Source organism: Leptosomus discolor, chromosome 10 (assembly GCF_034619465.1).
Source record: "Leptosomus discolor isolate bLepDis1 chromosome 10, bLepDis1.hap2, whole genome shotgun sequence".
In the NCBI taxonomy this organism is placed as follows: Eukaryota; Metazoa; Chordata; class Aves; order Leptosomiformes; family Leptosomidae; genus Leptosomus; species Leptosomus discolor.
The window spans coordinates 16,982,580-16,995,622 of NC_141400.1; the positions used below are offsets into that span (position 1 = coordinate 16,982,580).

General features: G+C 41.6%; 1 protein-coding gene across 1 annotated transcript in view; it reads right to left on the minus strand.

Moving 5' to 3' along the window:
• Positions 1–1,725: 1,725 nt before the first annotated feature.
• The window catches only part of SPOCK1 (SPARC (osteonectin), cwcv and kazal like domains proteoglycan 1), a 311,125-nt gene continuing 299,807 nt past the window's right edge, over positions 1,726–13,043 (minus strand). The window contains exons 7-10 of the mRNA XM_086470913.1: positions 8,899–9,120; positions 8,230–8,292; positions 2,947–3,084; positions 1,726–1,916 (exon numbers count right to left, since the gene is read on the minus strand). Of these exons, the coding sequence (XP_086327039.1) occupies positions 1,726–1,916; positions 2,947–3,084; positions 8,230–8,292; positions 8,899–9,120 (614 nt within the window). The remainder of the gene's footprint in view (positions 1,917–2,946; positions 3,085–8,229; positions 8,293–8,898; positions 9,121–13,043) is intronic.

A 13,043-nucleotide genomic window follows, 5' to 3' on the forward strand; every position in this document is an offset into this window, starting at 1 on the left:
AGGAAATGAAAGAGGAGAAAGCAACTGAGCCCCTGCACCACACGGTGCTGGAAAAGAATTCCTCTTCTGTATTGTTCTTCTGATCCTGTCTGAAAGCAGAGAGCCCACAGAGAGGGGCAGAGGGGCTGCAGAGCCCTGCCAGGCTTTTGAGAGGGCTTAGGACCACAGCCCTTGGGCCAGTGGCCCTAAAAAATTGACTTCTGCTAAGCAGTATGGTATTTTCCTGCTTTTGAGTGAATATGTAACCAGCCCTGTTTTGACTCCATACTGTCTCCACCTCTATATCCAGCAGTAACTCAGAGGAAAAAAAAATAAAATCAATCTCATTACTTTTCTGTGTAATAAGCACATTTTTCATTCTGCAAAATAACTCACAGGCAAATCGCAGGCACTGCTAAAATACTTACATCTGCATCGTAACGCGAGAGCGGGGTTAGGGTACCCCTTGCTGTTTCTGAAAACAGCAAAACCAATAAAAGGTCACCACAGTGCATCACTACATCAGAGAGCTGCAGTAGGAGAGGACACAGCAAATAATTTAATGTCAATATGCTGTGATACACTGAAGAGCTATGAATATGTGGGACATGCTGAGGGAAACACAGACTGTGTTTAATACTATTCTCTTTAAGGTGTGTGTATTATGAGTGTGCAGCTTGTCACACTGAGCAAAGGGGTTATGCTTTTGAAACAGTTGCTTTTTTAAACAGGGCAAATAAATATTAACTATTTAAATTAAAGAAATGACAGCTTATTACTTTCGATGGTTAGTGTCTTTGACAGCTTTATAACTTTGGAATAAGGGATTGCTAAGAGTAAATGAAGAACAGGCAGATCCGTAGCGGGGGAGCAGGAAGCAGAGGCTGCCTGCGTGATCTTAGTGCAAGTCTCAGTGCAAACGAGTTCAGCCAGAAGCTGAGGAATGTCTATGGAGGTGGTCATGATGCTAGGCATTCACAAACCACTCTTTCCTTAAGCACTTTGAAGGGCAGATGGACTCTGTTTCCTGTCCATGACAGCTGCAGGTTCTCAGCATCTGTTAGGATCAAGGCCATGTTCCTTAACCAAATAAACAGTGTCAGGGAACTGATCTACGCTGGGGTGGGAGCTTTACCTTCCACGTGGGCTGGACTAAGCCTGTTGGACTCATTCTTAGAGAATGTAACGAAGAGAAAATCCCGCCAGTGGGTTTCTTTCTGGATTAAACCCCTGGTGCTGGGCAGTCAGAAGTCACTATCCAAAGAGACTTATCCTTTACTGGAATGTAACAAATACGGACTAGAAAATGAGGCACCTACTTTCCCTTCTACATGAAAGAAAAAGAACTGTTTCTGATCTGGTCCAGGTAACAATTTATGTTACAAATTCTCTAACATGAGGAGGACTTCTAAGCCTTGTATTGGTTTATTGAGCCCCTTCTGCAGTTCTTCCTTCACAGGATATATTTCATAAGCTGTTCAAGTGAGGATTAAGACATGAAATGTTTTTGAAACAAAACTCATTGCCCCTGTGGATAGAACAAAAATCCCCCAAACCAACTGAACAAAAGCTGTATTCCAAACAGTCCTTGCTGGAAAAAAAAAGTTGTCTTTCAAATTAAATAACTATACAAAATTAAACTCAGTAGAGAGGGAATATTTGTGCCAGGTACTCTCAGATACAATTGCAGAGATATGATGTGACTTGCAATATTGTGCAAAACGTGAGTCCTCATTATGATGGACACTACCATATATAACCAATCTCATCATCCTTATCATCATCTTCATCTTCATCATCTTCATTAGCCGCTCTTACATGAATCTTCAGTTTCCCTTCTTTGTCTTTTTTTTCTGCTTCAGGTTCCTCTTCCAAATCATCCAACAACACAACAGATCCACCACTGCCAAAATCCCCTGAGGTTTCTTGCTCTTCTTCTGAAACAGGTGAGCAGGAAAGGTCAGTCTCTCACATGACACCAATCCCTCATTCATCACTACCCTTGTCATTCAAGCCACTATCATTTGCAATGTTACTTTTTAAATTAATTGGTTCCGCTATTCATGAAACAACCTCTAAATTTCACTCTTCATCCTGTACTGGGATAAATACACACCAATTTACTCCAAAAAATTTACTTGCATAAAAAACCCCCTATGCATCATCCTCCTCCTAGAGACTCGACTGGAGAGTCTCAGTTCACATACGTGCAGGCCAGAAAATCATTACTCATTTATAAATACTTTCATCCCATCACAACCCTGTAAACCAAGCTAAAAATACTCCACAAATTGATTTTATTTGAGAGCATAAACCATGCTTTGCAAATGTAGCTATTGAGCCTAACATCTGTGATGTGATTCTAGGCATCTCAGACCTTCTAAGTTTCTGTTTTTTCTGTCTCTTCTTGAAGAAGAAAGCTTCATCCACAGCCACCACTGAAGCACCCTGAAGGAATACAGCTGAAATCTTGCTTGCCTAGGTATAGCAGCTAATTGGTGATTCCACATATCTACATAATATTGTCCTGTCAGCAATTTTATTTGGTTTGGTTGTTAATTTACAAGTTTTTACACATTTATGCCTTCCTTTGACTGGAAAGACATTATTCATGAAGTCCCAGTAAATGTCCCAGAGTATACAGAACAATATAGTTAATAACCATGCATAGCAATCCCATACCCTTAATTTTTATATTAATTCCTACATTTTCCAGGCTGGTAGCAAAAATATCTTCATATCAGTGGTTAGTGCCTGTTAACTTCTGCTGCACGCCCAGGTCCAAAGGACCAACACGTATATAAGGGCCCCATTTGCAGTCTGAATAAGAAGATACAGGAGCACTTTGAATACTGGCAGTCATGTTTCCCTGCTGTCACTTTTGTTATCATACTCCATCATACAGCCATCGCAGGGTTTACAACAGTGTTCATTCTTTGTTGTCTGAGGAAGCACATCATTACTCACCACAGCTAACCGTCCCTTGCTTTCTTGAGCCGGCTATCTCATTCCCGTACTTATCGACACACCAGCACTGCCCTGTGCTGCCATGGCACTGCGTGGCTTTGTAATAACCTTCTTCGTTGCACCGCGGGATGAAAGTACCTGAAAAAAACACAGGGTATAATCAGTAACGCAAGCCTCTGTCAGAGCAAGCAGGTATATAGAGTATTATGAACTTGCCACTTATTTACACGAATATCTTTACAATGTTGGCAAGAAAATGCAAGTGATTATCTGGTGCCTAAAAGGAAGCAAATATTATATATGAGTAACTGTTTTCAGCCAGCTTGGTCACCGCACAGTGCGTGTTTGCACACATACAGCACACGAGGGTGACGGCATACCAGACTAGAGAGAGGTTTACTCTGTCCCTAAATGATTAATATTCCCACAGAGCCCCTTTCAGATTTAACTCCTGGTTTTAAACTTTTCTTCCCGACTGCATTACCACCCCAACTTCATTAATTCTTCACTTCCCATCCATTTGCACTCCTCCAGTGTTTATCATGTAAGTCTTTCCACAACACTGTAATTATCCCTGGAAGATATCTGCCATCTGCTTGCTACTCACGCTAATCTCAAGCACAACTTCCGACTGACTCCCATGTATAAAAGGAGAAGTTGTGCATAAGCTTTTCAGAGAGCGACAACAGGATTTGAAGTCAATAAGTCTTTGGATCTGAAGCCCAAGATTTGTCTTGCAATAAACCAAATACAGTTCAGCCTTGTAGAGTGGCTTCTGCAGCCAGGGAAGCTCTCAGGAGAAACCTGTTTTATTGTTCCCACCGTTTTCAGCAGATACAGCAAATGTATTGAGATGAGTTAGCTTTTTTCCCAGGGGAGGTCAGTACAGTCATTTTCCCTTCTTTGCCAATTGCTTCAGTTTGAAACATGGCAGAAATCCACCCTTGCCCCCAAATTTCTTGTCTCAAATGATTTTTGAGAAAGTATTTTTCTCCTTTGTCAAAGATACCAGTGATTTAGTGGTCATGCAGTAAATTTTTTAACTAGTTCCATGTGTATAGCATCTCTTCAGACAGCTCATGTGTCAAAGGGGCTATTTCCACTAAATTTCTCAGAGAAAAAATGAATGAGAAGGTGCTGCCCAAATGTCATGAAATTTCCTATATAAAAGACATAAAACTGGAAGTCAGTCAATCTCATACACACACACACACACACACACATCTATATAAAAAAAAAATCCTTGAATTTCCAAACTCATTGCACTGCAAATGTTGTCTAATGCTTGTGCGCCACTAATGTAGGTCTGGAAGATGAAACCAGAAACCTTTGAACACCTGCAGAAATCTTTGTATATCAGCTCAGTTTGGAGACCACTTCACATCCATTAGTGAGAGTATTTTAAATAACTTCAAAGCATGATCTTATAGCAGGTTTCCTTATAGCTACCACCATTATGATTGTGTACAAATGTAAGCATACTGATGACTACCAGACTCGTTTTCACTACTTCTTGTAAAAAATGGTTCTAATAACAATGTACATGTATTCACCTTTGTGGGTTTTTGTAGCTTAATGCTCACTGTTCAATCCTTTATTCCAATATTGACTGTGAAAGATTTTTTCATATTTATGCTCACGTCCTCTCTCTATTAAGCAATCCAGGTGTTTATCAGACTATACACAACCTTGGGAAAAGTCCTCAGGTGCTGATTTTGAGTTGGTGTAAATCAGCATAGCTGTACCCGTGTCACTAGAGCTGTCCTCTTACACCAGATGAACATGTGGCTCCAGGGAAGAGTCAAAGGGGAAACCCCAGTGGCATTATGGGGTGAGCAGAGAACGGCCTCTGCATTGTAAACTGGCTCATGCTTTCTCTTTTCCTTGGGCAATGCAACCTCTTCCTTCTCTGAAACAGGCCTTTTTGCACAGTTCCACTGCGTTTCTTGCAAGGTATTAAAATGTTCCACACTGCCTGTACAAGCCATAGAATTAAAAATAAATTATGGCCCAGGCTCACTGCCAACATAACTGTGTGTGGAAAGGATTCACACTTTGGGTCACAGTGAAGAGTAGAAGGTATTTTTCATTCTGCATGGGAAATTTGTGCCAATTTGTATGGAACACTGCAGCTTTAAATATTTAGCTACGCATACTAATGCCACAGCATTTGCCAAGGACCAGAGGGAAGATTAAGGCATGTCCTCTCCAATGTGTCAGGGGCAGGTGACAATCTGGTGAGGACAGAGAGTCGCTGAGAGCAAGCGTTGTACAGCGTGATGATTCATCCTGTAAATCCTACACAGATCAGCCCCTGTGTTCAGTAGAAATAAGCTCTGGCTACAAGCCCTGCTGTTCTAGAGCACGGCATCCAGACAGCCCATTTAGTGGGAATATTTCCCCCCATAATTTGGTATGGCATCAGAGAACATCTGCAAACTTTGGAAGGAGAAAGGACTTCTCCTCTCTGGAGGTTCTTGCACAGACAGTGCTATCCCATAAGTGTGGAGAGGAGTGCGGGTGGACCACCTTTACTATTAAGCACTACAAAATGTTAGTCACTCCCCACTGAACTGCCTCAGGCTAGTGAATCCTGCTTCCTTGGTCTCTCTTCATCCCATGGAGCATTTAATTATTCCACGGAAACTTGAACAGCACTGTTGCATCTATATTGTGTTTATGGATCCAGACCTATATCTCTTTCTTTCTTTGCACCATCTCCTTATCTATATAATACTCACCTTCCTCAGAGGACATGGGGAGAATAACTATATGATAAAGATAGTGAAGCACACAGGTAAAAGCCTGACAGAACGAAGTGCTAGCTGGCACACAGCTCCTTGTATTAGCTATTATATTAGCTGAATTTGCAGGGCTGATACAGAAGAAAACAGTGACGGGAGCCGAAATTTATTACCTTAGTGATGTGGGAGAAGCGTTATTGGGCTGCACAGTTGTATGCTCTAAAAGTACACTCTCTGCAGTTAATTGTACTCTAGATAAATCTGGTAGGAAAAGATGAATAGTCCTGTTTACTTTTTAATTCAGTCCCCTGGGATGCTAGACTCTATTTGAAAACCTCCAAATCCAACATATCTAATGGCAATAGCTTTGAAGTACTTTGTTGCAACTGTCATGTGTTTTGAAAAATATATAGAGAACAAAATACCAAAAGTCATCATCTTTTATCAATGGATGCGAGTTAACAGAAATCTTCTTCATGCCTACTGCCCAGACTGTAAATGCTGTGCTCTATATGTCAGGGACAGAGAGGGAAAGAGAATAATTAAAGGATCGTTTCTCAGAAAATATTCATATCTCTTTTCAATCCTTATTGTTGCTACAAGCATGTTTTTTGTCACGTGAATGTTTTGGTTTCCATTTGCATGATTTTTCAGTCAGTGAAGAGAAAAGACAATGTTTTCCACTGTATAAATAGCTATGAGAGCAGATTAGAATCTCACAGACAGGTGCCATTATGCAGGCAGACTTTTAAGGTAGGTGCAGCAAAGAGTTCCTCTCTATATTATAATTTTCTAGCTTGTGGAACTACCTGTACCTGACACTTCTTGATTTGTTGAGCTTAGGCACTTTCATCCTTCACTTTTTTTTAATACAGTTGACAAGAAGTTATTTATGGTAAGGGACCATTCTTACTGCTTTTACTTTGTCATTTTACTCCTGCTACTGTGATCAGATCCCAGTGACACGCGCTACAGCTGCCTGAATGTTGTACTACCTGCAATATAGCCATCACTTTCCCCCACATATCGGAACAAACCACTTATGTTTCAACCTAGATGACATGTATTGCATATAGCAAATAATAGCAAAGCACAAAATAAATACGGGATAGCCAAAGCTATCCATTAGGAACGGGTCTTCTTACTCTTTTAGGTGGCTTTGACCATCATGACACCAATGAGACAGAGAGCACTGTGACTTCCTCTGCCGCAATATGCATTTGAACACAAATGCAAAATATTTACTGAATGGAGCACCCATCACTAAGTGATCAATCCTTCTTTCACTCCCACAGCCATGAACAGCAAGTGCTGTAATTCTGAAACATCTTAATCTTTATGTGAACTTGCTATGAAAGTATGATGAAATGAAACCATAGTCCCTGTGGCCTTTGGGAATGTTTATTCTTATTTTAAACCAACGAATCCAGCTTGCAATTGTTCATACGGTACCTGAACCTTGAGTTCAAATGGCAGTGGCATCTGGGAATGGCAGCATTTAGCAAAGATGAGCTTCGCAGAAGCTCTGTTTGCAGGGTCTGCTAATGAGTATCTAGAAACATCAGACTAAAATCTGAGAGCAATCTGAGAAGCACTGCAGCAGAGCTGACATGCATGCTCTGTGCTGCAACTAATGATGCTGTAAGAACCTGACATGGGGTCTCGATGACGGACCTGACAGCCTGGGTCTGAGGTAAGCTAGACTCTTCAAGGGTGAAATGCAGTGTTTTCTGTAAACAGAGACTTTAATCTGTACTGGTGTGCCTTGCCTGATTTGGCTGTATGTACACAAATGCACTAGGACAGAAGTTTCAGTAAGATACCGCCACATGAACACCGGACTATATAACACTGTGTGATTTTAGGGTATGGACTTAGTTACCTTAAATTTACTCAGTTCACCAACCTGATTTTTTAACAATTAAATGGGAAAATGCTATATGGGAATTTATTTCACCTAATTTTAGCTACCCACCAGAGCAGTGCAAGTTATGAATTAATTCAGGGTCCCAATATTCAATAGAGAGTGGGTCAGGAGCATCCTACAGGGTGATGATATGAATTCCTGTTTTCATATACACGGAGCATACTGAAATATTTTTAAGGGTGATTAGGCAAAACTGAACCCCAAGGAATGCACGCATTGCACCAAAACTGGAAGAAGACACAAACCCACCGGCTATGCACTGTGGCACCTTCAGTCACCCTTCAAAAATGGCAGGCTTGAGGATCAAGCAGCCTCTGTACTTATTCTGACCTACGAGGTGGTGAAGGCAGTATTAAGCTCCGTGCAGGCAGGGCTTTGCATTTCTGGAGAGCTGTAAATTAGTTCTGAACCCGTTGCCACGCTGACACCTGTTCTGTATGTTGCTACCTCATTATTTGTTTAATTTCATAGTGTCAGGCCTATGCTCCGTGGTGCATATTCCTGACTCAAAACATTAGTCTCTAATTGAAAAACCATTACTGCATATAAAGTTACAATAATCATAGAAGCTTTAATTAGTTGAGTAAATGAATAGCAAGTAACCGAACTTACCCAACAGACTCTTCCCTCTACTTAGCTTTTGAATTCTATTCATTTCATTCTGGCAAGGAAGACCTAAAATATAATGTATGAGAATCAGTTTCCAGATGGTATGGGACAGACTCTGTAATGACTGGCTTCACTGCTGACAAGAAATGTAGACTACTGTACACCTGGGAATGAAAAAAGCCCATATGCCAGTACTGTACTGCAAAACAAATTTATGTCATTAGCTCCACTAATTAAAAAAAAAAAAGCCATACACTGTAGTTGAGAATAGTGTTTGGGGGCCATTTTCATTGTTAAACCATTTTTCCTCTCTTTTCACCAAACCGACATAATGCCAGCTGTCTAATTTATGATTTGCTAATTGACTAATTCCTGCATTAATAACAGAGTAAGTTCTTGAGCTTTCTATCAGCAATAGAGCTTATTTCTAGACTGTGTGCACTGGCATTTACTACTTCTCTGCTTGTTTTAATGATCAAGGGATATTAACGTAGTTCATCGGTGACTTTAAACATTGTTAGACAATGCCCTTTCACAGCGGTGCTGGAGAAAAGACGTTTTTAACACAGCTGCCCGCCACTTACCAAACTATCTCTACAAGCAGGTCAATCAAACCTGAAACACAGGGAGACCCAGACAACTTCTCTTTGGACTGCAAATTGCACAACTCACCGCCTGGCTTCTGGAAGCAGTAGCACCACTCATTGTTTGAAAGCTTTCCGTCTTTGAAGGAGTCGCAGGAGTTGAAGAGAGGCTTGACGCATGGCTCATACTTATCCAGATAAATGGCACTGATCTCCGAGGGATCCAGCAGCAGGTCATAGTTCATGTCAAGTTTGTTGAACATCCAGCCTAAGGAATCCTTACAGATTGGTAGGATGCTGGTGTCAAATCCTGTAAGAAGGCAGGCAAACATCCCCAACTGAACCCCAGCACGCTCACGGCACAGGAATTATTGCTAAGCTGAAGCTTGCTAAGTTTTTTGTCTGGACTCTGAACATTAACCTGACTTGCCCAAAGCAGAACAAAATTCTAAGACTGAACTGATTGTGTAAAGCTTAAAACCCAAGCACAGCTACAGACTAGAGCATCACTCACACTCTTTAGGAGCCCTCAGGGAAGGCTGAGATTCATAACTGATTACTGTGATTCAAAGTTACTTCTACGAAAAAATTCTCAGATTTTGTTTTCTGTTCTCAGTCCAGGTGGGTTGGCCTTGTTCCAACAAACTGAAATGTGATGAGAAAAGGCTACATCCACTGCGTTTTCAAACTAGACTAGAGTCTGAATGTGATTTAAATTCTGTTTCTCAGACCCATTTCTAGTTCCCTGATCAAATTCTTTCCTACTGTGCTCTCACCTTCCACCTCTCATCCTAGCTTTTCACTCTTCAAAGCCCTGCCTCCTGTGGCGGACAACAAACCACTTTGATCTGGATCGTGAGATGTCTGGGGGAGAAAAGGGACGAAGTGCCTCTTTTGCTTGCACCACTCTGAAGAATGTCAGTGCTTCAGCTGGCAGCTCCAGAGAGCTGCACATGCTCTTGTATGCCACACCAGCAGTATTCCTTCTTGTGGCCTCCAGGATTGTGCAGCAATACAGGATTCTGCTCTTCCAGTGCTTTGGAGACCATCACCATTGTTCATTTTAATAGCCCAGATCCTTAAAAGACTGCAGCAGCAGCAGCAGTTATCACAGAAAGACCAAGTCATGCATATAGATACCCAGAATGTATGTGAGCTACATGTTCCAGTATTCTGCAATCTCCACAAAAACAGTGGCATTGCCTTCTTTCACAAACAAGACACGGCATTATAAATCCACACTGTCACTGTATTTTTCAGTGTTTGGTACAAACATGGACTAATTTTCAAGTTATCTATGATGTAAGAAAGTATATTTGTACCGCAGAGCTAATAAATATGATATTAAGGATACTGGTTTCAACAAGGACTCAGAAACATGCAAATATTGGCTTTACAGAGGGTACCTGAATCATGCACCCTGGGCACCTTGTGCTCACGCTGTTTCAGCTGTGTGTGATAACCTGCCTGTGCACTATTCATTCTGCTATGGGCCATGTGGAGAAGCCTGATGGGCTTTTTCCTTTTGCTGCATCTTTCATTGAAGGAGGTCAAGCTTAGCCTTATTTGCTGTGTGTGTCAAGTCCCATTTCAGGATGCTGCTCTGTTAAAGTGAAACTTAAGGTGTTGCTGGAATCACGCTGACAGTTTGTCCAAGCTCTGCAGCCAACCTGCTATTTTAAGTACGGATCCAAAGGAGGGCAGTGCTTTATGCTGGAAGCTGTGCTTTTTGTACGCAACTGCAGCTGAAGGTTGTCAGCGACACGGAGGAACAATCAGAGGGGTTAACTAATGGGAAGGTTTATGTCGTTCATAATACATGTTTCTCTAAGAAAGGAAAAAGGTAATACCATTTCCTCAGGGCTAGAGGCAGCTCAGGCAGGGAAGACAGAAATCAAGCTGAACATTTCATCACATTTTTGTGCTCTTATCTCCTCTAACATTATCTAATCAAGTTCGAGCACAGTGAAAAAGAAAAAGGCCATGTGAACAGGTGTAGGGAGGAAGCCTGCTTGCCTTGCTGAAGCAATTAGGACTATTGACTTCAATTATTTTGTTCATCTGAAGAAGGTAAGCAGGATTTGGTCACTGTGCCATCTCTTGTTGAGCAAAAGGATTTAAGAATTCTTGACTTTGCCTTTACAAAGCATTGAGGAGCCGGACACGCAGTCCTGCCTTGTGCGGGTGTGTGCTGTGCCTGATTCCCCACCACAGGGCAGGTTATAAGTGGTCAAAGAGGCAGGGGTAGATCATTCAATTGCACGGTGGAGCTCGGATCAGTACATGCTTCAGCTACCCCAGTTTAACAGCTTCCAGGGGAAAAACAGCTGGGTTCTGTTGGCTGCTCTTTTCCTGTTCAGGTCCCCTCGCTGGTGATTGTCTTTACGCCCTGTTGTGTCACATACTGCCACTAAGGTGAATAACTACAAGGTCTGTTGAACAACCAGTTGAGTACAGTACATGTTGCTCAGCCCTGTGGGTCTCTAAAGGTCACCTCCTAACTGGCAAGGACCAAAGCAAGGAAGAGGAGATCCTGTCATGAACTTGCCTCTGACGGAGTCTGTGGATTATTTCTGAATCTTGTTTTCCTTCCTGCTGGGAAGTCTTTATCTGTGTGTACAACATGCATTCAGGGACACAACAGCAGCATGCCCACAGCACTGATCTGTCTGAGCAGATCACAAGATAGTGACTGATGTGAATATGAAGCTACTCTGTGACATACCATCAGGGCTTGGATGCAAGATACAATCATGAAAAGTCACTTAGGAAGACAGTTAATTACATTAGTTGAAGAGCTTTTGATTGTAATTTTGTATAAACTGGGGAGCTTTCAGTGTTGTGACCAGAGTTCCAGATTAGGTTTATTAAGGGGCTGTATTATTAAGCAATGCTGTATTATTAAACAGTGTGGTCTGGAAGTCATTACATATTACTGATGGAAAGCCCTTCGTTAGATGGTTATTATCAATGAAAAGGTTAAGCCTTTAATTGTCCCTCAACATGTGGTTGAAGCTGAATAGTAGTATCTGTGATACTGATCCATTCTGTGATCTACCTCCACTCTATATTGTCTCCTGGGTAAAAGCTACAGCCCATAAATCACCTTTTGCAGCATTGCATCTGCAGTCCAAAACCAGCAATCCTGGATGCTCTCGGCATCCAGCAACAGGAGTCAAAGCAAAGCGTGCCCTGACTGTGCCACGCAGGCTCTGACTTACTGCCTGCCCAGGGCAGCTGATGGAAAATGGTGCTCGGAGCTCGCTTACCTTCACTGGGAGGTCACTGTTCTCCCATCAACTTGGTGAGGCCAAGTGATGTTGAATGAATTAACTCCTTTTTGGAGTCTTTTTATACACTTGCTCACAAATATGATGCAACATGCTGATGAAATAAACCACGTACTGTAATTCTGTAATGAATTAAGTGCTTGGTTAATAGGCTGGACTTCTAGCACAATAGACCTCGATTAACGGCAACCTCAGTGAGAAGCTTTCTGCATCTTCCCGTGCATCAGGTCAGCGAGAAGCAAGAGAACGGTGCAGGCTCCATATCCCTCCTGCTCTTGGGTTCTGGGCAGAGGCTGCCAACACAGATGTCAGTTAATGTCAGTTGTGGTGGTGGGTTGCTCTCATTTGGACACCTGCTCACAAGGACCTGGATTGAGACCATCACGTTTCTCATTCCGACTGACAGCTGTTCAGCATCCTAACAACTTTAATTCACTACAGGTCTGGAAGGAAACCAAACCGGTGACCTACATGTAAAAGTCTCATATCCCATTAATACGTAAAACGCTCCACCTCCACTGAATTAAAATGGAATTAAATTAAAAGAAGTCTTTAAGTGAAAATCCTAATTAAAAATAAACACACCTTCTGGCACATAAAATTATTTTCCCCCTTCAACAGTTGACTTACATGAGCCAGTTTTATTTTATTAAAGTATATTACAATTAAATTAACAGGGGAATAATTAACCTAATTTCCCCCATCACTTAAAATAAAAGAAGAAATGTTCCCCAGAAAAAATCCTTTATATTGCATAGATCTCTAGCAAAAGAAAAACAACTCCCACTCCAACCAAAGAGACTATCTAGGCACAATACAAGTATGTTATGAATTACCAACAGGCTCAGGAGCAATTTGAACCTGATCTTACCACCTAATTAGTTTTATTATTTCCTTATGTCAAAGCATGTCCCTGAGTTGCTTATATTATTTATTGAGGAGA